Raw genomic sequence first — 24,305 nt, forward strand, 5'->3', positions numbered from 1 at the left:
TGAGGAAGTCATTTAATCCATTTTGCCTTATTTTCCTCAATCTGTCAAATAAGCTGGAGAAAGAAATGATAAACTACTCTGGTATCTCTGCCACAAAAACCCCAAATGGGGTCATAAAGAGTCAAAAAGACTGAATAACAATGACTATGCATAAAATCTAGCCTCTTTAACCCAGGACTCTAGCCTTTATGTATCCTATTAACCCTATGTCCTAATTCTCTTCTATGTATATCCCATTCTTTAATCAAAATAATTATGTTATGGTTCTTAAACACACTAGAAAGGACTCTTATTTCCACCTTTGATCGTGCCTTTCCCATTCACCTCTGGTTTAATCTTATCCATCTTTTAATCTCAATCCAAATCCTTGAATTTAAACCAGAACCCATCATAGCCAATGGAAGGATTATAGGCTTACTTCCCAAATTTCATGTTTCTTTGTATTTATCACTCAATCAGGCAAGTGTGAGGTACCTACTAGCAAACATTTGTGCTTGCTTTCATGGGAGATATAGAATAAACTCAAGAAATACTCAAGATGCTCTCATGATGAGAGAAGGCACATATATAGTAATGTAGTTTAGGGGGAGAAGCATTTAATTTAGAGTCAGAGGTCTGGGTGAGAATGGCAGCTCTGACACTTACCACTTGAGGCAGCTAACTAGTGTAGTAGGTAGAGCACTGGATCTAGCAGAAGGGATAGATCTGAGTTCATATTTAGCCTTAGACATTTATTAGCTCTGTCACTCTGGACAAGTCTCATAACTTCTGACTACCTCTGTTTCCTCATATGTAATATCAGGAGGTTAGAGTCAATAGCTTCTGCTATCCTTTCTAGTTCTAGAACCATATTCTTATGATTGTTGACTTATCAATGTCAGATACATATAAGAACAGAAAGATGGCTTAGAGATCATCTAGGAAGGAAGGAAAAGATCATTTATTAGATGCTAAGGACTTAACAAATGTTATCTTATTTGATCTTCAAATCAATCCTGGGAGGTAAGTGCTAATATTATCCCCATTTTACAGATAATATCTGAGGCTGGATTTGAACTTTCTGACTCCAGGCCTAGAATCCTAGCTATTTCTTCTCTTCATTAACCATAGGCTAAGAATTCCTAACTTTTTATGTGTGTGTCTTGGTTCCCTTGGGTTTTCTGATGTGATCTGCTATTTATTCTATAGCTTTTACCTTTAGGTTCTCACCCTGTACTTTGCTGACTTTTGTTGGGGATCTTCCTTGTTCTCATAACCCGAAAATCTTGCAATGTGCCTATTATTCTCATGCCTGGACACCAACACTATAATGGGTTCTCCTATGTTTCTCTCTTCTTCCTTCTTTTTCCTTATGTTTATTTAGCAATCCTCTAACATCCAAATGTTCAGAAACTGAGGTGAGAAGGCGGTATAAGGTAACCTTCTCATCTTTGCCAAAGATACTGCTTTTAATGGTAAGTCAAGAGGTTACCACTTGGTACATTGGGAAAGCCACTGGCTGTGTATTACTCCAGTGGTCTGAACAAGTTTATCTTTCCCATACATTTCTAATTATTTCTCAGAAAGCCAGGGGTATCATATTATTATTATTATTCAGGTGTGTTGCCACTTTAATTATTTCACAAATGAAGAAACTTAGAATATCCACATGAGTTTCCAGGTGTTATACCACAAGAGAGATGGGAACAGAACTGCAAAGACTCTCTAACTGCTAATCCTTCACTTGAATACTTCACCCTGCATGGAACTGTCAATGGTCTTGTCCCAGACAGAATTCAAATACCATGAGAAGTGGACATGAGCGAGAGGACTGGGAACCTTGCTCTTGAATCAGGCAATTAGGTTTGAGAAGTACCATGCTTCCCATCCCACTGTCCAGTGATCCAACTTTGGGGATGGATACAGATCTGCAGGAGATGCTGAATGCTCTCACTACAGAGGAGAAGAAAGACAGATTCATATACGAGAGCAACTTAATTAAGAAGTGTCTCATCTAATCTTCAGAACTTTTCTGAGGGGCACTGAATTCCTTCAAAGGTTGTCGGAAGCCTTCAACTTCAGTAGCATCTTCCAGGCCTCTCCTGGATGACTAATCTCCTTAATGTATTAGAAAATCAATTCTGAGTATAAAGGTTAGAGGGTCATCTAGTTGAGCCCAACAGCCTAATCATATCAAGTGCTGGGAAAGCTTTTAGCCATCAATGTTATTATTCTTTAAAGAAGAATAGGCTACAAGTAAAATGAAATGAATTTAACCTAAGCCTATTCTTCAGCTACAGCTTTGAAAAGATTCATTGTGAAACCCCCATTCCCTACCCTGTTATTTTCTGAAAGGACTGTCTAGTTTTTCTAGAGAAAGGGTCAAAGAGGCACACAAGAGACTGGTGTTAAAGACCTCATTTTTACCCACAAGCTTCCAAAATGGGCTCTGGCAAGCTGTGAACTATTAAGTGCAGACCAGAATAGAAAACAGGATTGGGTTGTTGTGGGTTTGTATGTTTGTGTGTTTTAATTCAGCGTCAGCTGAAGCTGCAAAGCCCTTCATCTCAGGCAGAATGCATGAAGGATTGCTTGTACTGGAGAAGATATGGCTGGCTGAGGAGAGAGTGACTTAACTCTCTTGAGGCTCACAGAGGTTTAGTAGACACTCCATTTCTATTGAGGACAGAACAGAAAGAGAATGAGAAATTTAATGATAAGATTTAAGTCTCTAAGTTGCAGAACAGTTGCCGACCCGGATTTGTAGAGGAAGCTTCCTTTCTGTGACTTCCTTACACTAATGAAATCCCAAGTCTGGTCAATAGAATTATAAATGAGAAAGTGATGGAACAGTAAGTGAAAAAGAAAAAAATCACAAGATAGCAACTTCTTTCAGGGTCCTTTGTATCTTGAAAGGGGGGAGGGACAATTAGAACATGATGAGGATATTGTTTATGAAGCACTTAGGTAAATAAATTACTTTACATACATTATCCCCTTCTGTATTTCACAATAATCCTGAGGTATGTAAAAAGAATAAATTTTATATATATGTTCCTTTAAGGTTTATAAAGCAGTGATTTCATTCTATCTTCACTATAATCCTGTGAGTAAGTGTGGTTATTATCCCCATTTTATAGGGCAAGAGACTGAGGGAAACTGAGGCTAAGACTTTTGTCCTTAGGATTTCATAGTTGGGAAGAATCTGAAACATGACTAAAACGCAAGTTTTCTTAACAACAGGCCTAATACTCTAACAACTGAATTTGGCAAGTGAATTGGTTTCCTTGCTTTAGAAATGAATAATTCTTGGGAAAAATAAACACATACATATATAATTTCCTTTTTTCCCTAAGTAATTATTCCATAAATTTTATTTATTTTAAATTATTCCATAATTTTATTTTGTTTTAAATTATTCCCTAAATTTTCTGTTTTTTTTTTCTTTGTAACATCTTTATCCAGGATTAGTTTGCTTGTTTTTTATTAGTATTTAACTATTTTGTATATATTTGTAGTTACCATCTTTATATTTAAACACACATATTTATAGGTGCTGTTTTTTCTTCCTCTCCTCCCATTTTACAATGCAAATTCCTTGCAAGTAGAGATTAATGAGTACAGATTATTTCATTCTTTACACTTGTAGCTCTAACACCTAAAACAGTTCCTGGCACAGGTTGTTATTTTTTTTCTTTCTTTCTTTTAAAATTTTATTTCAAAATTTTTAATTGAAGCTTTTTGTTTTCAAAATATAAGCAAGGATAATTTTTCACCACTGACTCTTGCAAACAGGTTGTTATTTCTGTTCAGTTGTGTCTAACTTTTCATGATCCCATTTGGGGTTTTTCTTGGCAAAGATACTGGAGTGGTCTGCCACTTCTTTCTCCAGCTCATTATACAGATGAAAAAATTGAGGCAGAGTAAATGATTTGGTTAGGGTTACACAGCTAGTGAGTGTCTGAGACTAGATTTGAACTAGCTGCCCCCTACTCTGCCCCTAACACATACTGGGAACTTAATAAATGCTTGTTGATCAAAAGGTTTAAATGATTATTGTCATTATCATTATGAAGAAACTGAGATTCAGATCAACTAAAAATGACTTGTTCAGAATCACACAGCAATTTCAGAGATATATTTTGAACATAGGTCTTCTTCCAAGCCTAGCACTTCATCCACCGTACTACAGATCTACTGCATGCTATTTATAAGAAAGGAACTTTCTGACAAAAAGTGGTTATGAGAACAAGTTGTTTAGATCTTTAAAATGAAATAGAAATCCACTATATATTACAAAATTGCTCCAGAGCACTCCTACCTAAAGTTAAAGGGCTAGGCAATGTGACTCCTAGTTGGCTGTTCCAGCCTAGAGATTTTATGTAAAAGATAAATAAACAAAATAGCAAGTAAATAAGTAAACAAATAAGCAAATAAAAATAAATAAATAATGCATGGAAGATAAAGGAACAAAAAAGCCTGACCAAAGCCTGTCAAAGCTTTGTCATGGATCCCCAGTAGAGTATAAACTTCATGAGAGCAGGGACTGTGTCTTTCTATCTCCCTTCAACTTGAGTGAGATCCTTTCTACAAAGTCCCCCAAATCTGATTCATTAACCACTTTCCCCTTCCTTTTCTTTGGTCACAGAGGACTGAGTATCCTTACTCCTTACTAAGGCTAAACAGTGTCTTTGCTACAGTGTCATTTCCTTTCTCCTGTTCTTCAACAAATTTCTTTGTTTCTCATGTAGTTTTAACCTCTGATTTTTCATGAACTCTTTCTCATTTTCTTTCCATCATATTCAAGTCTCTCCAATCCTAAACAAAATAAAGTAAAAAGTTTCCTAACTCTTACATTTGATCCGGTGGCCAATTTGTCATATCCTTTATTGCCAAACTTCTTAAAAAAGTTGTCTATGCTCAGAATTTCCCATGGAGCTTACCTTATTCATTCTTTTCTCAACTTTTTGGAGACTGACTTCCTCTTCTACCATTACATTAAAACTTATTCCCCCAGAAGTCTTTTATGACCTTCTAATGACCATATGCAGTTAACATGTTCAGTTCTCATCCTTGTTGGTTTTTCCATAGCTCCCAATATGGTTGCCCCCTCTTTCTTTCTGAACATTCTCTCTTCCTTTGGCTTCAGACACACCATGTAATGACAGTTGTTCTATTTCTTTCAACATTGCTTCTGTCTTCTTTCCTGGCTATTTACACTCTTTCTAACACTTCAAGGGTAAGTGTGTTTTTCAAGGAGAATTTGACACTGACCTCTTGTCTCTTCTCTCTACACTCTCTCCCTTGGCATCTCACTCATTTTCATGACTTCAACTATCACCTCTAAACCAATGACTCCCAAGTCTGTATCTCTAATCTTGACCTTTTTGTTTTAATCTCCAAATACACATCTCCCTCAGTTTTTCTACAAGACTCTTTTCTATTTAATACAGCATGGCCACACCCAAGCTTATTATCTTTCCCTGAGAGCTCCTTTTTCTTCTCCTCTTGCCTTAGTTATTTTCTCAATAGTGTAGCTTTTTAAGTGAAAACTTGGATGTTATGGTTGACACTTTTCCCATATCTAATAATTTACCTTAGCAGTTAGTCAACTAGGGGGAGCAATGGACAGAGTACTGGGTCTGGAGTTAGGAAAACCCAAGTTCAAATCTGACCTTAGACATTTACTAGCTGTATGACCCTGAAAAAGTCACTTAACTCTGTTTGCCTCAATTTCCTCATCTGTAAAATGAGCTAGAAAAGAAAATGGCAAATCACTCCAATATCTTTGACCATAAAACCCCATCAAATGAGCTTACCACATGACTGAAAAACAACTGAACAACAATATGATTCATTCTAATTTCTGGGATACAAAGAATGGGGGAAAGACCATCCCTGCCATCAATGAGTTTATATTCTAGTCAAAGGCAACATTTAAAAAAATGTGGTGCAGACAAGAAGTAGATGGGAGTAGAAAGAATGTTTTTTGTTGTTGTTTCATCCTTCATTCTTGAAGAGGATCAATGACATCAGGATGGTGGTATCTTGATTTGCAAGTGAACTTGACTTAAGTGATGCAAAGCTGTTCAAAGTCAAAGCTGTTCAAAGCCACCAGCCTTATTCTCTTCTTCAGAGTCATCAGCAAAACATAGGTCAGGAAATTGGTGGTGGCCCTCTCCTGGCCTTTTTAAACTAAAGTCTTCCCCAGATCTCTGTTTGTCTGAGGCAACACCTGTTCGGTGGTAACAATGGAGGCAAAAGATGGCCTAGTTTGCTTTCATAAAGACAAATGATTCAAAAAGAAGAGGGCACTAACAGCCAGGGGAACTGGGAAAGGTTTCTTGTAGGAGGTGAGATTTGAACTGGGTCTTGAAGGAAGCACCACAGAAGCTAAATGATGGAAGCATGGAGATGGGAGGAGAGATAAGCAGAGTATTTCAGGCATAAGGAATAGCCAGTACAAGGTAAGGTGATGAGAAATGAGAATGTAGGAACAATAGACTAATCCCATTTGGTATTAATCCATAATACTATTTTTTTTCTCTCTACCTCCACTGGTATTACCTAAAAAGAAGAGTTTCATTATTTTCTTGAATTATTCCAACAATCTTCCAATAAGTCTTCTGTCTCATTTTTGTGACCCTTCACAACTTCATATCAACCCTATACTGAAATCTTCCTCATACCTTGGATCATAGATTTAGAATGGAAAGGTGAAGCAATTGAGTTTCTTCAAGAAACTTCAAGAAATTGAGGGATGATTGGTAATGTACTTCAGGTTACAAAGGTAATTAAAATTGAAGACAGGATTTGAATTTAAGGTTTTTGACTTCAAATCTAGTATTCTCATCATAGGACCATACATTTAACTACGCTTCTTCTCTGCTCAAAAATTGGAGTTTTAAATAATGGGAAAAAAACCTCAATAGAAAGAGGGAGGAAAAATATTAATTTGAAATTTCAATATGGAAAAAATAGGGAACAAAGACAGAGGTTACCTGTTATCTACTGAATGAAGTTTAAAATCTTTTGCGTGGCATTTAATTCTCTCCAAAGTCTAGCACTATCCTATTTTTTCCCCAACCTTCCTTATCTTGTGCTACATTCTATCACATACTGTAGCCAAACCAAACTACTCTCCATCTCTAAACAAACTCTGAACTTTCCTGTCTCCATATTTCCTATGCCTGGAGTATTCTTCCTCCCTCTGATTATCTAAATCCCAATTTAAATGCCATCTTCTCCATGAAGCCTTTGCTTATATCCCCTAGTCACAGTAACATGAATTGAGGTCATCTAGACTAATCTTCTACTTTTTACCAATGAGGAAATGAGTCCAAGAGAGATTAAGTGACTTATGCAGCCAAAAAACCAGAAAGTGCTCCAAGAAAATGTTTCCAAGTCCATGGCGTTATGATATATGTGATACAGATATTAAGTATAGACAGTAAAGATAGTTGCCCACTTACACCTCTGGTGTGTTTTCCCTCCCTCATTCTAAATTATAAAATCATAATACCAAATCATTTACTGTCTATTAAAATGGAACCTATAATCTTTGTGTCATTTAGAACATGCCTTTTAGGTACCACTAGATGGCACACCTCAGCATGCTGTATCTGAGTAAGGAAAACTCAAGTTCAAATCCTTATATGTGTCCTAGGTATGTGGCTCTGAGCGTGCACACACACACAGTCTGCACACACATGTGCATGCAAGGGTACACAGACATATGTGTGCGCACACATGTATGCATGGATGGGTTTGGGTGTATGTATGTATCTCTATATGTATATAAGCATATGTACATTTAAATATGTGTGTCTATAAATGTTTGTATAGGTATACATATATTTGTGTGTGTATGTGTATATGTATGTGTGGGAGACAGGCAGTTATAGGTATATGTGTGTATATGTATATTTGTGTGTATATATGTATTCATAGATATATATGAATAAGTGTATAAATTATGTAGTGTATATGTATAGGTATACATGTGTATCCATATGTGTATGCATAGGTATATATGTATGTGTGTATAAATGTATTGAGCATATATATGTATAGGCATATAGGTATATATATATGTGTGTGTGTGTCTATATATATGCATAGGTATATATGTTTGTGTATATATATGTATAGGTATATAGATATATGTGTGTGTCTATATGTGTATGCATAGGTATATATGTGTATCTATATATGTGTGGAATATATGTATATATGTATAAATCCATATATTCTATATATATATATACATATTTGTATATATATTTTATATAGGTATATATATGCACACCTTTAAATATATATGCATATAAATGTATATGTATATATGTATGCAAAGTTATATGTGCATATGTATGTGTATATATATAGAAATTATCTTGTTTGATCCTCACAACAGTCCCAAGAATGAGATTTTATTATTATACTTATTTCATATTTGTAAAATGTTTCATAAACGTGAAACTGTATAAAATGCTATTATTATTGTTATTATTGTATAAATGTTATCATTCTTATTTATTAATATGTCCATTGCTTGACAATTCCTCCTCCTCCTTTTCTCTTTCTCCTCCTCTTCTTCCTTTCTTTTTCTTCCTTCCTTCCTTCCTTCCTTTCTTCCTTCCGTCCTTCCTTCCTTCCTTCCTTCCTTCCTTCCTTCCTTCCTTTCTTCCTTCCTCTCTCTTTCTTTCTCTCTATCTTCTTCTTTTTTAAGAAATAGCCTACTTGCAGTAACTTCAGAGTCTCATCACCAGATTAGCTTCAACGTGGATGAATTTTTCATCTGTACTATTTCACATGGACCAACTATTAAGTAATAGAAGGTTTGTGATCTACACTGGCAAAGGATCCCCCTCCCTGACAAGATCATTGATTCTTTAAGACTGGCTATATTTTATCCCCTGGTATGCTATAAACTCCATGAGAGCAAAGACTATGTCTTTCTGTCTCCCTGCAGGGCTTAACATAGTCTTTGCACACTCCAGACTTTTTGTTGAAATGAATGATCTCTGGCCCTTCTGAGGCAGAGGGAACTCGTGTTGTCTGCTAGCTCCTGAGCAGGGGATACAGGATACTGCTAAGAGAAAACCAGCATGGACCCTCTAATAACATACCTTGGTTGTCATAAGATGTGATGACTTGTGTCTGCTGATGGTGCTGTGTCTGGGCCACGTTTCCTATTTAAGTAAGAGAAAAAAAAACTGCAGTGACCATTGGGATTGGGGTGGAATTTCCCTCAAGGCAGAGCAAGAAGATATGTGTGCCTTTAGGAGAGGCAGGTTATCCAAAGGCTGCCAACATTTCCCCCCTCTCCTTCCTTCTCCCTCCCACATCAGGGTCCAACTCAGCAGGGAGACCTTTCATCAGTGTCCCGAAACAGATTGAGTTTCCTTCATTACCAGTGAGCTGATCCGAAGCTTAGAAGGAATGGCACGGAGTCAAGTAGCCTTTGTGACCACAAACGAGGCTCTTGTCCCTTGTAAATCACTGCCCTGGAAAATCATCCTCCCAGCCCCACCTTAGCCCTGTCCCATGATTATTATCTGAGCTTTGATTCTGTTGCATTCAAAAATTAAAATGTCTTTTTCAAATGTCAAATTTCTAACTTTCAAAGGAACCAAAAGTTTTAGTACCTCTTAGCGGGAACTTATATGATTATGTAAAATATGATGCTACAATTTTTATCTACTTACCTGTCTATGCTTTGGATAACAATTCTGTCCCATTCTGGTCCCCTTGGTTTCCCTCTCCAAGGAGGGAATCTAGAAAAGGAAAGTAGTCATCCTAATCCTGCCACTGAACGCTACTATGAATGACTTTGGGCAATCCATTGCCTTTCTCTGAGTCCCAGATTTACAGAATCACTGAATGTGAGAATTGGAAGGGGTTTTAGTGGGCATCTCCCCAAATCAAACATGAAATGAATCCCAACCAAAATAAATCTGTAAAATTCTGAGAGTGGACTAAATAATTTCTATGGTTCCTCCCCTTTCTAGTATTCTTTGATTTGGAATCTCTCATGCTCTGTTTTGGTTAACTGAGTGAGGAATTTGGGGGAAGAGGGGAATTAGGGTTCTGGCAGCAGGGGGCACTGACACTAAGAGACTGAACCCATCAGCCTTTCCTCCTACTTTCTCCCTCTATCTACCTTTCTGTATTACTTTTCTGCATCATCCTTATAATCTTAAATCCTTGTGAGGTAAAGAAAAACTTTTTTAAAAGAGTAGGGAATGATGGGATCAGGTGGATAATAATAAGTACTCACTTACACACAAATATATTTTACAATAAACTTATGAGATAGGGTAGTGCAAATAATAGCATACCTATTTTATGGATGAGAAAATGGAGGCACAGAGGGCTAAACAGGGTCACTCACATTCCCACACAAATCTTTTGACTCCAAGGTCAATGTTCATTCCTTTTCCTCATCCCCAAAACACACACATCAAAGATGCTTCTTCATATACAATATATTCTTGGAGATAGATTTGATTTTTACAAACCCACTTTCCCAGTGTCCTATTCAAACTGTAGACAATAGTAGTAAGGAGCCTACTTTTAATTTTTCCTTCTTTTGTTTTACCTAAATTCTGACTTATTTTTGTCTCTGAAATGATTTGGGTGACTTCTGTATGTTCCCTAATTCCTCTTTCTGACCCTACCACAAAAGGAGGTCTAAGCTTTTCCTTTCTTCTTTTTCCTTTGTCATAGAATCAAAGAATATAGAGATGCCAGGGACTAATTAGTCTAACTTCCTCACTTTATAGAAATCTAGTCCCAAAGATGCAGAAAGAGAGTGTCGTATCTTATAAACTATCTCCAGAGGCTACACTACTAAGGGAGGAACCAAACTATTCTGAATTTCCTGGGATCATGCTTCTTTACCCTGGCCACTTTCTACTTCTCCCTCAGCAGTGATTCCTCCCATCAGTGTTTCTCCCTATCCCTTTTTTTCCATTTTTAGCTGTGAGAACTATAATCAAATTACCATTAACATTGCCCCTGGGAATGGCTTGTCAATATTAAGTGACCCTCTCACCATCCCAGTAAAATCCCCATTTCCCAGACCAATCCATATTTCCTTGCCCACAATACTGTGTATTCTATCTCTGTCTCTGTCTTTCTGTCTCTCTGTCTCTGTCTCTCTCTATCTCTATCTCTCTTCTGTCTGTCTGTCTGTTTCTCTGTAAACTCTTTGAGGGCAGAGATTGTCTTGTTTTGCATTTTTATTCTGAGTTATCAGTGTTTGGTGCATATTAACCACTTAATAAATACTTTTTTTTTTCATTTCTCAAGGTCACCCAGATAGTAAGTAGCAGAGCTAGTATTCAAAGTCCTCTGAATGTACTTTAATTCCTAATTTCTTTCTCTTTATTTTCTTTAAACATTTTTGACATCTTTTTCTTTTTATCTCACATTTTTCTCCTGTATCCTTTCTCTTTCCCTCTTCCAAACAGCTACCCCATATTAAAAATATTAATAAAAGAGTAAGAAGAGAAATAAAAATCTGCAAAATTAATTAATATGTTGAAAAAATTTGTCAATACACAAAACATTTCCCATTTATGGACAATCCTCCCTTCAATCCCTCTCCACTTCTGCAAAGGAATGAGGTGAAGTTTCTATTCATCTCTCTTCTTTGGTGTCAAGCTTGTCCTTTTGTAACATTCATTTTTGCATGTTTTGTGATTATTTCTACTTCTCTTTTTACTACACCAGGCTGATTCCTTGGACTTAGAGATTTAGCATCTTCTAGTGCATCTCATTATTTCTCTTCATTTAGGGCCAAAACCAAGCCCAGAGCAGAGAAGTGGCCTCAAAGCAGCCTCTTGTGGGCATGCAGCAGCTTTCTTCTAATGGATCTCCTGGCCTCTTACCCAAACTCTCTTTAAGACTGACAATTGTCCCTAAGTCTCCCAGAAATTCAATAAAACCTGTGCTCAGTGGGAATTTCTGGCCCTTCAACTTATGCCTGAAGATAGGAAGGCTGAGTTTCTGCATAGGACAGCTGGCAGTTTCCCCCTCCTCCTCTCACCCCACCTCAAGGGTGGGGGGGATGAGGAAACCAGATCCTAGGGAAGGGAATCCTCGAGGAGGAGGATTGGCTGGCACCAGTGGACGATTGATATTTATAGACATGACTGTACAGTTGATTTCCATATGTAACTACAGAGCTGTACAGTGCTGCTAGGTAGAGTTCACCAAAGGACTAGGAAACAGCGAATAGAAACACAGGGTAACACATAGCCAGGAAAGCGGGCACTGCTCCATTCTGAGCACAGCTGGTTGGGTGGCAGTGTTGCCAGGCTGGATTTCTCAACAATTTGGTATATTTGCTCTGCTTTTAGAAATTATATGGGTTATAAAGTGAAATCATAACGAGAGGAGGAAATATTTTAAATGGCCAGAACCTATATCCAATGCTATGTCAGTAAAACCTAAAATTTTAAAGGAATCAAAGAATTATCTACAAAATTATAAAAGACCTGTATGAACAGAACACCAAATAAAGATGTTAAATAATTCAATTTTAGAAAAAGAAATTGAAGTGGTTGGAAAGAAACTACCAAGAGGGAAAATACCCTGCTTCAGTTTGAATTAAAAGAGAATTCCATTACTTTTAAAGAACCATTAATACCTTTATTATGCAAATTGTTCCCAAAGAATTAGGAAAAAAGACCGATTTTGCCAAATTCCTTTTATGAGACAAATACAGTCCTAGAACTGAAATGTAAGGAGCATAAAGTAAAGAATAGAAAATAGAGGCTAATACCATTCATAAATATCAATTCAAAAATTTGGAAAAAAATCCTAGCTTAAAAACTTATATCTAATGTAGTTGGCTTATTTTCCTCTGTCCCCAATTCTGGCCACTGGAGTAAGCACCCTATTATTAGATAAACCTTAACACACCTCAAACTATTGTCTGACTCTAGAGTAATGGTTCTCAAAATGTGATCTGTAAACCTTAGGCACTCCTAAAACCATTTCAAAGAGTTCTTTTTCATAAAAATATTTTAAAATAATGTTAAATTTAAATTTTTGTTTAATTTAATAAATAAAAACTTAATTTAAAATAATATTAAGACACTCATTAAAATATTCCTCCCTTTTCCATTTACTTATGTGTGAGGCCAGATTTTCTTCAAAAACTTCAAATAAAACAGCAGAAAAAATGACAACCAAATTGTCTTTTATTAAGACAGATATGAAAGAGTTTTGTAAAAAAATATGTGAAACAATTCCCTCTTCTTGCAATATTATTTTGCTTTGGACAATAGTTATTTTTCATAAGATGTTATTTATGACAACAGGTAATGGATTTATTAGTTATTTTAAAAGAATAAATAATTTAAAATTTTATCAGTTTTAATTTTCAATGCAATAAATATTAATATATATAACCCACAGAAACAAAACTGTTTGGAAGCCTTAATATTTTAAAACTGTCAAGAAGTCTTGATGCCAAAAAGTTTGAGAATACTGATCTAGAGACTGTACTTGAGGTTTCACAAAATTGATCTGGTTAAAGAAATCAAGAGACCTGAATTAGAATCCCATATTGACTGTTTGTCAAGCATGTTATTATGGCAGGTCATGATTATTCTGGATCTTAGTTTTCTAGTGTATAAAATGGGAAGAATAAAGCTTGAATTAAATGCCTCACAAGGTTGGTGTAAAGAAAGTGTTAAGAATTATAAAATACTGGAGTGATGGGAACTTCTTTCTAAAACTTACTTCAGTTTTGTGTCCCTCGTTTTTCTCATCTATCTAAGGGGATCTCTCAAGATTGTTGTGGGGATAAAAATGAACCACAAGACCTGAAAGATCTTTAAAAAAATAAAATTCATTCTAGAAATGATGGGCTGTGTATTCAATAAATAAATGTTAAATAAGTGAAAAGGGAAAGGAATGACAGACAGTCCATATTTCCAAATAAGTACACTATTGAAGAGACTAACTTACTGCTTTCCCAGCTCAGAGTCTCCCCAGGACATACATGGAGTAAAAGCAGAAGTCAGCAGATTTCACCTAGCTTCTAGTCATGACTTGGCTAGAAAGCCATTAGATTAACCTGAGAGAAGTCAGGCACAGGCTCATAGATTTAGAGTTGGAAGGAATCTAAAGGTCATGGAGACCAAGTCTTTCATTTTCTAGAGAAGGAAACCGGAGCCCAGAGAAGTAACTACAAAGGTCACACAGGTATGAAGAAGCTGACTCCAGATCCAGCACTCTTTCCACTGGATCTTTTGGCAATAAATATAGAATTGGAATTTTAAAGTTGGACAATGTTCCATCAGGGCTGGCCCTGGGCTGGCACTGGCTTTTACTATTTCTGAATATTTGTTTTGGGCTTTGGTTAGATGGAAAAGACTTAGGAATGCTGTTGTAGAAGACAGTAAATCTTTCCACACATAACAGCACTTTGGAACCTGTATGAAAAAGGTATCCTGTGAGTGATAACAGAGAAACTGCTATACTAGCATCAACAAGGACCTTTGGCTCACCCGAAGAATTGCTGTTACTATGGACTGGGGAGAGGAAAATCGGGTCCGTATCCATTGGCTAGTCCTGATTTTTCTTTTTAAAATTTTCAGGGAAGGGTTTTGCTGAGGCAATTGAAGTTAAGTGACTTGACTTGCCCAGGGTCACACAGTTAGTGAATATTAAATGTCTGAGGCAGGATTTGAACTCTGGTTCTCCTAACTTCAGGGCTAGTGCTCTATTTATTGCTATTTACTAATCCTGATTCTTTGTTTAAAAGATATCATGGGATTTGGAGATACAGAGATCACTGCAGCTCAAAGCAACCTCAGATAAAATCTAATCCGGCCCCTTCTCTTTACGAATCGAAGATCATAAGGACACAGTTGCTTGCCCAAAATCATACAATTCTGCAGTGGCAAAGCAGGATTCAACTTACATTTTCCAGCTCCCAATTCAGGGTTCTTTCTGGGTATTGCGGGGGGGGGGGGAGAGGGAGGCACAGGAGGAGAAGGGAAGGCCAGGGAAGTATAAGAGAGGAATTAGGACCTCTGATTTCATCAGTTTAGAGAACTCCAAGTTAAAAAAAAAAAAAAAAAGCACCAATGTAAATCCTCAATTGTTCTGGATTCAGAGATTTGGCTGGGAGCAAGGAGACAATGGGTGACTTGCCAAAGCTCACATAGCTAGTACATATAGGAGGAAGGTCTTGAACCCAGACTGTGACCCCAAAGCAGCTGAGTTTCTCTTCATCCTACTGGCTTTTCTTCAATGCTTTTTCCCACTGTCCTTTTCAGCATCCTTCCATAACTCTCTTCTTGATGAATCCCATAAAGAAACAGAAGCACCTTTGAGGCCAGCTTTTATCCAGCCCCTAAATCAGATTTTTCTAGTTCACAGTCAAATTTCTTTTAAGATTAGCCTGATTTCTCAGAGTTTGATTCTGTGGTTCAAAGCTGTTTTAATGGGAGTGTTGGCTGAATAGTTTTTAACCTCTGTTAGTGGCATTAAGTGGGTCTCTGAAAGGACAGAGGACTTGGGATAATGATAATTGTCATCATACAATAATACTTCACATTTATATGAACTTTTAAAGTTTATAATATATAATGTATATATACATATATGTGTAAGTATACCTAGAAGTGTATATATGGATATATGTGAATGTATGTGTGTGTATAAATATCTGTCTATCTATCTGTCTATATCTTAGGGTCTATTGATATCTCCATTTTTTACAGATGAGAAAATCAAGGCCAGGAGAGAGTGACTTTCCCTGGATCATGCAACTAATTAAGTATCTGAGGCAGGATTTAAATTCAGGTCATCTTGATTTCAAGTCACTTAATATTCTAACCATGATGCCTCCTAGCTATCTAATAAAACATAATTTATATTTTATTAATGTTCTTTTTTTCCCCCAATCTCTATTGATTTTTACTTTTTCACCACCTTTCCCATCTCAATAAGGACCCTCCCTTGTAGCAAACAGCTAAGCAAAATAAAAGCAGCACACTAGCCTATATCTAAAAATCTGTGCCTCATTCTGTACCTATAATCCATCATTTCTCTTGCAAGGTTAGAAAGGTTAGGAGAGACACAAATTCTTAGAGTTTGAAGGGGCTTTAAAAAACCAGTCTTCAAAAAAATAACACACACACACACACACACACAAATGGGTTGTTAGCAACAGTTACCAAAGCAGCACAGGATCTGGCCTCTTTGAATTGGCTTATAGATCCCATCCTCAGAGAGCTTATCTTTGGACTGGAAGAGAAGGAAGTAGTGGGATGCATGTGGATTGAATGATTACATGTATTAAATCACAGAACAGAAAGCTTCAGAGTCTTTCCCAGACTAACATGTTATCATATTCTTTGCTCCTAGATCATTATGGAATCACAGAATTCTTGGCCTATCTCTGCTAGTAATTTTGTTTAAAATCTAAATGTAATCAGGTTTCAGAGAGGAGACCATTTTAAAGCAAAAAATCCTTCCTGGTAGTCCAATATATTCAGCCTGATTTCTTTAGCTTCAAGTAGCTGAAAAAGACCTCCAAGATCATTTAGTTCAGTTTTTGGACACTCCAGGCTTCAAGAGGAATAATGTCACCATGACCTTGTATGACAGATAGAACAACATTTGGGGCTAATAAGTATTTCAGAACCAGTCTACAAGCTTGATCCAACTTTAGTTGTTGTCATTCCTTTTCAGGAATGCTGAATTATCTGAGATTTAAAAGGAAGTAAGAAAATAAAAGAGGTGAATGAGATTGGAGTTTCAGTTTCCTTATATATAAAATAGACTAAGTTAATCTATTGCTCAGGTTTCTTCCAGCTCTAACATTCCATCACCCCCCATGACCTCTTCCCAGACATTTACCTCGAAGGTCATTTCCTTCAAATTTCTGCCTTCTTCGGTTTCCATTTCCGATTCCCTGGAAGCCTGTGAAACAATGAGTTGGCATGAGACATGTCAGAGTGGTTAGACATTTAGTTAAGACATTTTAAAAGCTTTGAATAAAAACTTTATTGTGAACTTAACTTTAAAGAATAACAAATACAAGTAAGTTTACAATTACAGCTAAGTTTATAAAAGATTTAAAATCTACCAGGGATCTCTAACATATATGCTATATTTGTCAGCTATATTCCTTTCCATTGCCTTTTTTTTTTTTTTGTCCAGTAACAGTATTTGTATATTTTCCTCATCTCCTATCATAGTAGATATGTATGCTATTTAATTCTGGCATTTTTTTGTCATGCTAGTTCGTGAATTTTTTCTTTCATTCATTCACCAAATATTTATTAATTGTCAATCAAGTGCCAGACATGGGGCAAAGCACTGGTGATACAAAAAGAGGCAAAAGAGTTCAAGGAACTTGCAATCTAATGAGTAAGACAATATGCAAACAAATACATTCAAAATAAGCTGTATGCAAAATAAATAAGACATAACAGTGGTTAAGAAAGGCTTCCTGTAGAAGATAGGATTTTAGCTGGGTCTTAATGGAAATCAGAGAGATCAGTAGTCAGAGTAGAGGAGAGAGAGAAAAAATATTCCAGGAATGGAGAATAATCCTAAAGATCATAGATTTAGAGTTAGAACCTCAGAGGCCACTTATTTCTACTCACACATTTTACACATGGAAAAACTGAGATCCATAGAGGTTAAATAATTTTTCCAAAGTTTCACAGGTAATAAGTGTCTGAGGTGGGATTTAAACTCAAGTTTCCTGACTCTAAAGTCATCATACTGGGCCCCTTTTCCCACTGGTGAGTTTCTCCCAGACCTAGATACCTTGTAGCTGACATGTCTCCAACCTCTATCTTTTTCAGCTTCCTATTATGTGTTGACTTCTCATTAGAATGTTATCTCCTTGAGAGCAGGGGCTATTATCTTTTAGTAGCTTATATTTGTATCCCTAGTACCAAATACTGTGAATAGCATTTAGCAGGCACTTAATAAATGCTTGCTACACTTCTTTTCCCACTGTGTACCTTCAGCAATTTTCTACTTGACGATTTATCTAGGGCAGTTGAATTAAATCCAAAGAGTGGGGGAACTTTAAATATAGAGATCCTTGCATATTGACTTAGTTTTAAAATGCATTGTTATCTATGTTTTATTGTCATGCTAGTTCGTATCGATATTTTATTACTTCTTAAAGAAGTAAGCATAGACCAGACTGCAAATAAGAAGCACTTTTGTGATAGATTCCTTAATTTAACTAACAGTTCTTTCTTCCCTTTATTTTTGGAGACATTTTGGTTGAGTGAAAATATCTTATGGTAGAAAAAATATTAGGGTAGGAATCTTAGGATTATTAAGTTTGGGGCTTTTCTTTTTGTGGTGGGGAGGACCCTAAAGATCTCCTGATCCAATCCTTTAGGCAAATTGCAGGACAAAGGACTCTGCCTTCTCACTTCTGATGCTTATTAAATGAACATTGGCCAAAGCCACTTGTCTTCATTAGAATTCAGTTTGATCACTTGTAAAAAGGGGAGAGAGATGGCCTCGATGGGTCATCTGAAGTCTTATGAGTTTATGGACCTTATTGGAGGGGAAGAAAAGGAAAGAAACAATTATTTATTAAATACTTACTATATGTCATGCACTGTGCTAGGTATTTTACATGCATTACCTCACTTGACCATCACAATAATCCTGGGAGGTAAATACTATTACTATCCCTATTTAATAGTTGAGAAAACTGAGAAGGCAGGAGTTAAGTGACTTGCTCAAGATTACACAACTGGCCAATGTCCTAGCACATAATGAACTCAGGTCTCCCTGACTCCAGATCCAGCGCTCTAACCACTATAGTACCTAGCTGGGTATATATATATATATATTTGGTGTGTGTATGTATGTGAGTATATATGTGTTCCTCTTTTGTCAAATTAGGAGATTAAATAAGGGTTTAGATATATGACAACCAGCAGAGTGGATAGAGAACTGGCCTGAAAACAAAGACCTAAATTCATATCCTATCTCTTATATATACTGGCCAGTCATTAACCTCTCAGTGCTCTCAATATCATGGACCACAATTGCAGAGGAGGCAATTGGAAGCTTTTTCTTCTGGACATTCCCTATATTGAGGAAGTGGCAGCTTCAACTCCCTATCTCTAAATTAGATGCTCTCTGAGGTGTTTCCTGATTGCCTCTGATCAGGAATTAACTTGAGAAGGCCTTTTAGATAGACTTTCATCAAAACCTCAGGCCTTTCATCCATATCACCCTCTCTAGGACTACTACCTCAGTCAGACACCTAACCACACTAGCCTCCAAGAACATGCTCTATCCTGTATGCAAGATATCTTTAAATTGGGCCAGATTCACTCACCAGATATTTACTAACCCAGATGCCTGATCTGATCTCCCTTCTTATCTGGTATTTGAAAGAAAACAAATGATTTCTGCCTTCATTAATACCAGATCCCTGAGAGTCAGAGATGCAATCAAATGGTATAACCCAGTATTATGCATAGCAAATTTCTGCTTCACTCTTTCCAAATTTCTGTGATTCAGAGTAATGGGCTACTTGAGTAAAAATTCTCTTCCATTGTTACACTATCTTCTGCTCTCTCAACTTCACCCACCTCAGATATATTTTTCCTGAACCCTTTGGAAAAAACTGTTCTATCATTAACAAATTTCCCTCAATCCTCTGACATTTGGATAGAAAAAAACAATTTGATGTTCATGGCTATAGAGTCTACTCATATCTTAGCAGGTCAGAATGAGGGTCTACTTTCTTATTCTGGATCTTGGGAAGAGGATGCACATCAAAGGAGGGATTTTCTAACATTGGTGTCACTATCTCTACCAAAGAGCTAAAGGTAGATAGGAAGAATTTTTGTTTCTTTATGATCTTCCTATATTCATTTAGGCTACATAATTCCTTCTTTTAACATGTTAGGGCTGTTCAATGTTTTGTCTCCATGAAGGAATTGGGCTCCCTGGATAGAACTACTGCTCAATCATTTTGACTAAGCTGATCCACCTGTTTAATTAAATGATGGGCCTGACCAATTCCCCTCCCATCCCCACATACACACCCGAACTGAGTATTTGTTTGAAATGCCAGTAGCCACTTATTTCTGATATAGTCAAGGGAAGCATTTCATTGGAAAATAATTGCTATTCTTCTTTTAGGTCACAAGATGATTTTAGAATTCACCAGTAAAACATTTGAAGAAAAAAAATTAATTCTAAAAGAAGTTTAAGGAGAAAGAATATTTTGGGTGTTTAGTCTCTACTAGGATTTCTCCAAGGTCATATTCAGGTGCATGAATTATAATTTGGAAGAAACCTAGGTGGATTTATGAATTGTCTATTCAGTCTATTATAAAGTTAAACTACTATTACTTCTTTTCTGATTCTGATAATCATTTTGGGGTTTTTCTTTATTCTTTCTTTCACCCACTTTCAGTAGCACCAAATCTCTCAAGGCAGAAATATATAGCACGATACCAGGGAATAAATAAGATAATGTAGGTAGAAAATCACTAAAACCCATCAAAATCTTGATCTAGCCTCTCAGATTCTGAAATGCTTTTTGGAGAACCCTATGTTATAAGGGGATTATATAGCACATCTCAATAACAGAATTGAGAGACAGAATGGACAAAGTATAATTTCTTAATCAGTATCCTATTACCTCTGCTAATTGCCTAATTATTTTAACCCAAAGCTTCCAAGCTCTCTCACTAGTTTAGTGCTGTCCCTCCCACCTAGAGAATCTCAGAGAATTGCCTTTGGCCCCCATGTCCCTTCTGAGTCCAGGACACCTGTCGGTATTCCCAGAACTCCTGAATCTATTTATTTTCCTTGCTTGTGTGCGGTGTCTAGGTTAGCTCCCAGGAGGCTTTCAGAGCCTCTCCAGCTGTAATTGACAGGGACAAAGACATCTTCAGCACCACCACTTCAGGTAGGCAGGTAGGAGGTGGAAATTAAATGGGTTCAAGAGCTCTGGGGATAGAATTGGAGCCAGAGGCAGAAAGTAGCAGCAAAAAATATAAACAGCTTTAGTGTAGGAAGCTAAAAAGAAGTTACACAGTGCATTTCACAGAACTTTCATTAGACCTTGTTTTCAAAGAAAGAAAGCTTAGTAAGGTGTGTGCCTACTTATCATTAATGCAGTGCATATTTAGCTTCTCTTGTTAATGAAATAGACTATTTACTGATAACTAATGGCTCTCAAATCCTTAAAAATTAACTCTTCAAGTAAAAAAAAAATCAACATCTTCAAGTAAATAACAAGCATTATTAAACTCTTAATATATCATACATTCACTATTTTAAGGGCTGGAATATGAAGCTTCACCATCATTAATGAATGCACACATATTTGTAAAAAACCCACATATGTTAATATATTATATAATTCATCCTGTCAAAACCAAAGAAAACATCTCTAACCTTTAAAAAAATAGAATAGTTTTGAAAGTAGTCCCAAGTCTTTGTTTGCCACCTGCCTAAGAAAGCCATCAGGATTGAAAGCAAATTAGGTCATTATATTTGGGAATCAGGAGTCCTAAACTCTAGCCTTGGCTTAGCCACTTCCTTCTCTGGGACTCAGTTTCCTCATCTGTACAATAAAAGGATTTAATTAGGTAATTCCCAGAGTTTCCTCCAACTTCAATCTTCTCTGTTTTTTTTTTTTTTCTGACTTTATTCCTCTCATAATATAATGACATGGTAAGCACCCTCCTTCTAGAGATTAAATCAATTTCTCAACTTTCATTTCTTTATCTCCCCCCCCCCAAAGAAATATCCTCAGGAAATTTCATCTTTAAGGAAACTGAGACCCCAGGAAGGTCATTCCCTTCAGCCACAAAGTCAATCTTTAGCAAGCTTGTAGTCTTGAAATTTAAATTTCTGCCCAGTGTGGAAAACTGGGCCCAGAACTACACAAAGCTGCTTTCTGGGTTCTTGTGAACTTTGCTGAGCTGGGGAACCAGGCAAATGAAAACCCAGACTGCCTTTAACATCAGCATCTCTAACCTGCCACTGATCTGCAAGCTTGATAAGAGTACTTAGCGGGGAGATTGTATTATTGTTCTTGTTGACAGAGGTGATGAACAGAGACAGGGCCAGGAAAATGGAGAGATCTCTCCAAATCCCTCTTCGGTTCAAACCCTCCAGTGGTTGCAGCACTTCAAGGTCCCCGGGGTTTCTTTCTTAGCTAGCTTCTTTGAGAGTAGGCAAAGTTCAAACAGCTTTTAGCATGACACTGAATAACGTTCTTTCCCACTGATTTCCCACTGGGGAGCAGCGTCTGGTTGAAAGACCGATCTTATATCTGGCAAATGGAGATTTGCTATCTCAGGGGCGCTTGGGTTTGCAGAAATCTATCAAAACACGGGTGGGAAATAAAGTAACGATTTTAGGAGGCCGGGGAATCCTGTGGTGGGGAGCGTCTACGAAGGGGCTTCCCCCTCACTGCTGGCCGGGAACAGGGAGCGGACCCTGTTTCGGACTCCTGCCCGAGTCCTGTCTCCCAGCGCCTGTGCTCTTCGAGCGGTGCAATTGCTCCGCGTCCTGCAGGATCGGGCACCCACACTGGGACAGGGCACCCCAGAGAGACCGATCTTAGGGGCACCTTCCCCGCCCCTTTCCGGACTCCGGGACTAGCAATGCTTGCTTGTTTGTTTGTTACCTCGGCATTGCAGCGAAGAAGCAGTATCCGTCTGTCTGTCCCTCTGCACAGTCCGTCTCTTCTCAGGGTGAACTATAAGGAGCATATCTATGGTTATTTCACAGTTTTCTTTTTTCAACTCCATGGCACCTGTTAGCTGTGCGCATTGGCCCTCACTGCCCGCCCCACACGCAGCTGCAGCAGCAGCGGCCGGCTGTCGTCCCCGATGCGGCGTCTTGCGGCGAATGACACTGTTTATTTTCTTCCCTTTGAGCTGAGAGCTCCCCCTCACTCAAAACGAACACACAAACAGCATTTCGCTGACTCTGCCAAACACGCCATTAGTGCCCAGGAGAGATCTACCCTAATGAAGAGGTTATAAGTCACCTTTGAAAGGAAATCCCGGTGCGGATCCATTACCCACAGTGGAGGAAGGAGAGCGCTAAGGAGAGAACAGTTCTGGTTTCACAAGGACCTCTCCCTCTACTCTCACCCCCTCCTCTTTCCCTCTCTCTTTCCCCATGTTCTCTTTGCCTTCCTGCCCTTTTCATTTTGACCACTTGCCTTCTGTATTAATACTTTTCTCAGAACTAGTTTACGCTTGGCTGGGTTCTCTTTGGAAGCTTCGGAGTTTCCTTATTGCAGAGAAAAGGGGGGTTTTCTTCCCTCTGGCTCCCCATGTGGAAAATTTACAATTTAGGCAAAAACTTTTTAATTAAAGAAAAAGACAAAAAATGAGGAACAGGAGAGCTTGAATCTGAATAGCTGTGAGAAATGGGATAGTGTTTCCCTTTTGCATCTTCAGATAGCCAGCCTCTCTCATATATATCCAAATATACATGTATCTATACTATATATATGAAATGAATTATATATGCATACATATATATATATTTGGATACATATGTATGGATCTAAATATATATGGATATCTATATATACATGTATATGTACCCCAATACATACATACATACATACATATACACACACATAGTAAAGGATCCGACTGTATTTGCATACATATCTACATACATGCATTAATCTACTGGAGAAGAAGGGTAAATAAAATAGTTTGTAGGGGGTAGGGAATAAGGAGGAGTAAGAGATTGAGAGACTGAGAGAGAAGAGAGATCTCTGTAGGCAATTGATCCTCACACTAATCAGATTGGGTAATAGGATCTCCTGAGTGTTTAACTGGCAGCCCACAGTAATACAGAGTGAAAGTCTTGAAAATTCTTTCTCAGTTAAAAGTCTGATCTTTCCTTCATTCCTCATACTGATTCCCTTCCCCATCTTTTCTCACTTTCTCTTGCCTTTCAAATAGGCTAGCCAAGAGACAGAGAGGGAACAGTATGATTTAGCAATTAGGAGGGACCCTATTTAGCTGGCCACTGAGATTTGGAGAAGGCTTGAGCTGAGAAATCCTTTCTAATTTTATCTTGGGCTCCTATCCTGTCACCTAGCTGGTAGCTGCAAGGCACTTGGCTGGTGGTCTCTGGGGGAATGTTAACACCTGTGGGTGACAGGCCTTGGCAATTCTATTCTATGATTCTAGATGCTTAGAAAACTTATTCGTCATGCATAGGATGTATGCCATCTCAACCTAGGGTCCAAGTCCTTGTTTTGGATCACACAGTCAATAGAACTAACTAGCTAACTCCTCAAGAGACAT

The 24,305-nt window shown here is 37.4% G+C and overlaps 1 protein-coding gene across 1 annotated transcript in view; it reads right to left on the bottom strand.

The window, feature by feature from the left end:
• KY (kyphoscoliosis peptidase) overlaps positions 1–22,989 on the bottom strand; it is a 95,330-nt gene extending 72,341 nt beyond the window's left edge. Inside the window, exons 1-3 of the mRNA XM_051985591.1 lie at positions 22,655–22,989; positions 16,870–16,932; positions 9,111–9,173 (exon numbers count right to left, since the gene is read on the bottom strand). Of these exons, the coding sequence (XP_051841551.1) occupies positions 9,111–9,173; positions 16,870–16,932; positions 22,655–22,778 (250 nt within the window). The 5' untranslated portion in view covers positions 22,779–22,989. The remainder of the gene's footprint in view (positions 1–9,110; positions 9,174–16,869; positions 16,933–22,654) is intronic.
• Positions 22,990–24,305: the final 1,316 nt, after the last annotated feature.

This window comes from Antechinus flavipes, chromosome 3 (genome assembly GCF_016432865.1).
Source record: "Antechinus flavipes isolate AdamAnt ecotype Samford, QLD, Australia chromosome 3, AdamAnt_v2, whole genome shotgun sequence".
Lineage (NCBI taxonomy): Eukaryota > Metazoa > Chordata > Mammalia > Dasyuromorphia > Dasyuridae > Antechinus > Antechinus flavipes.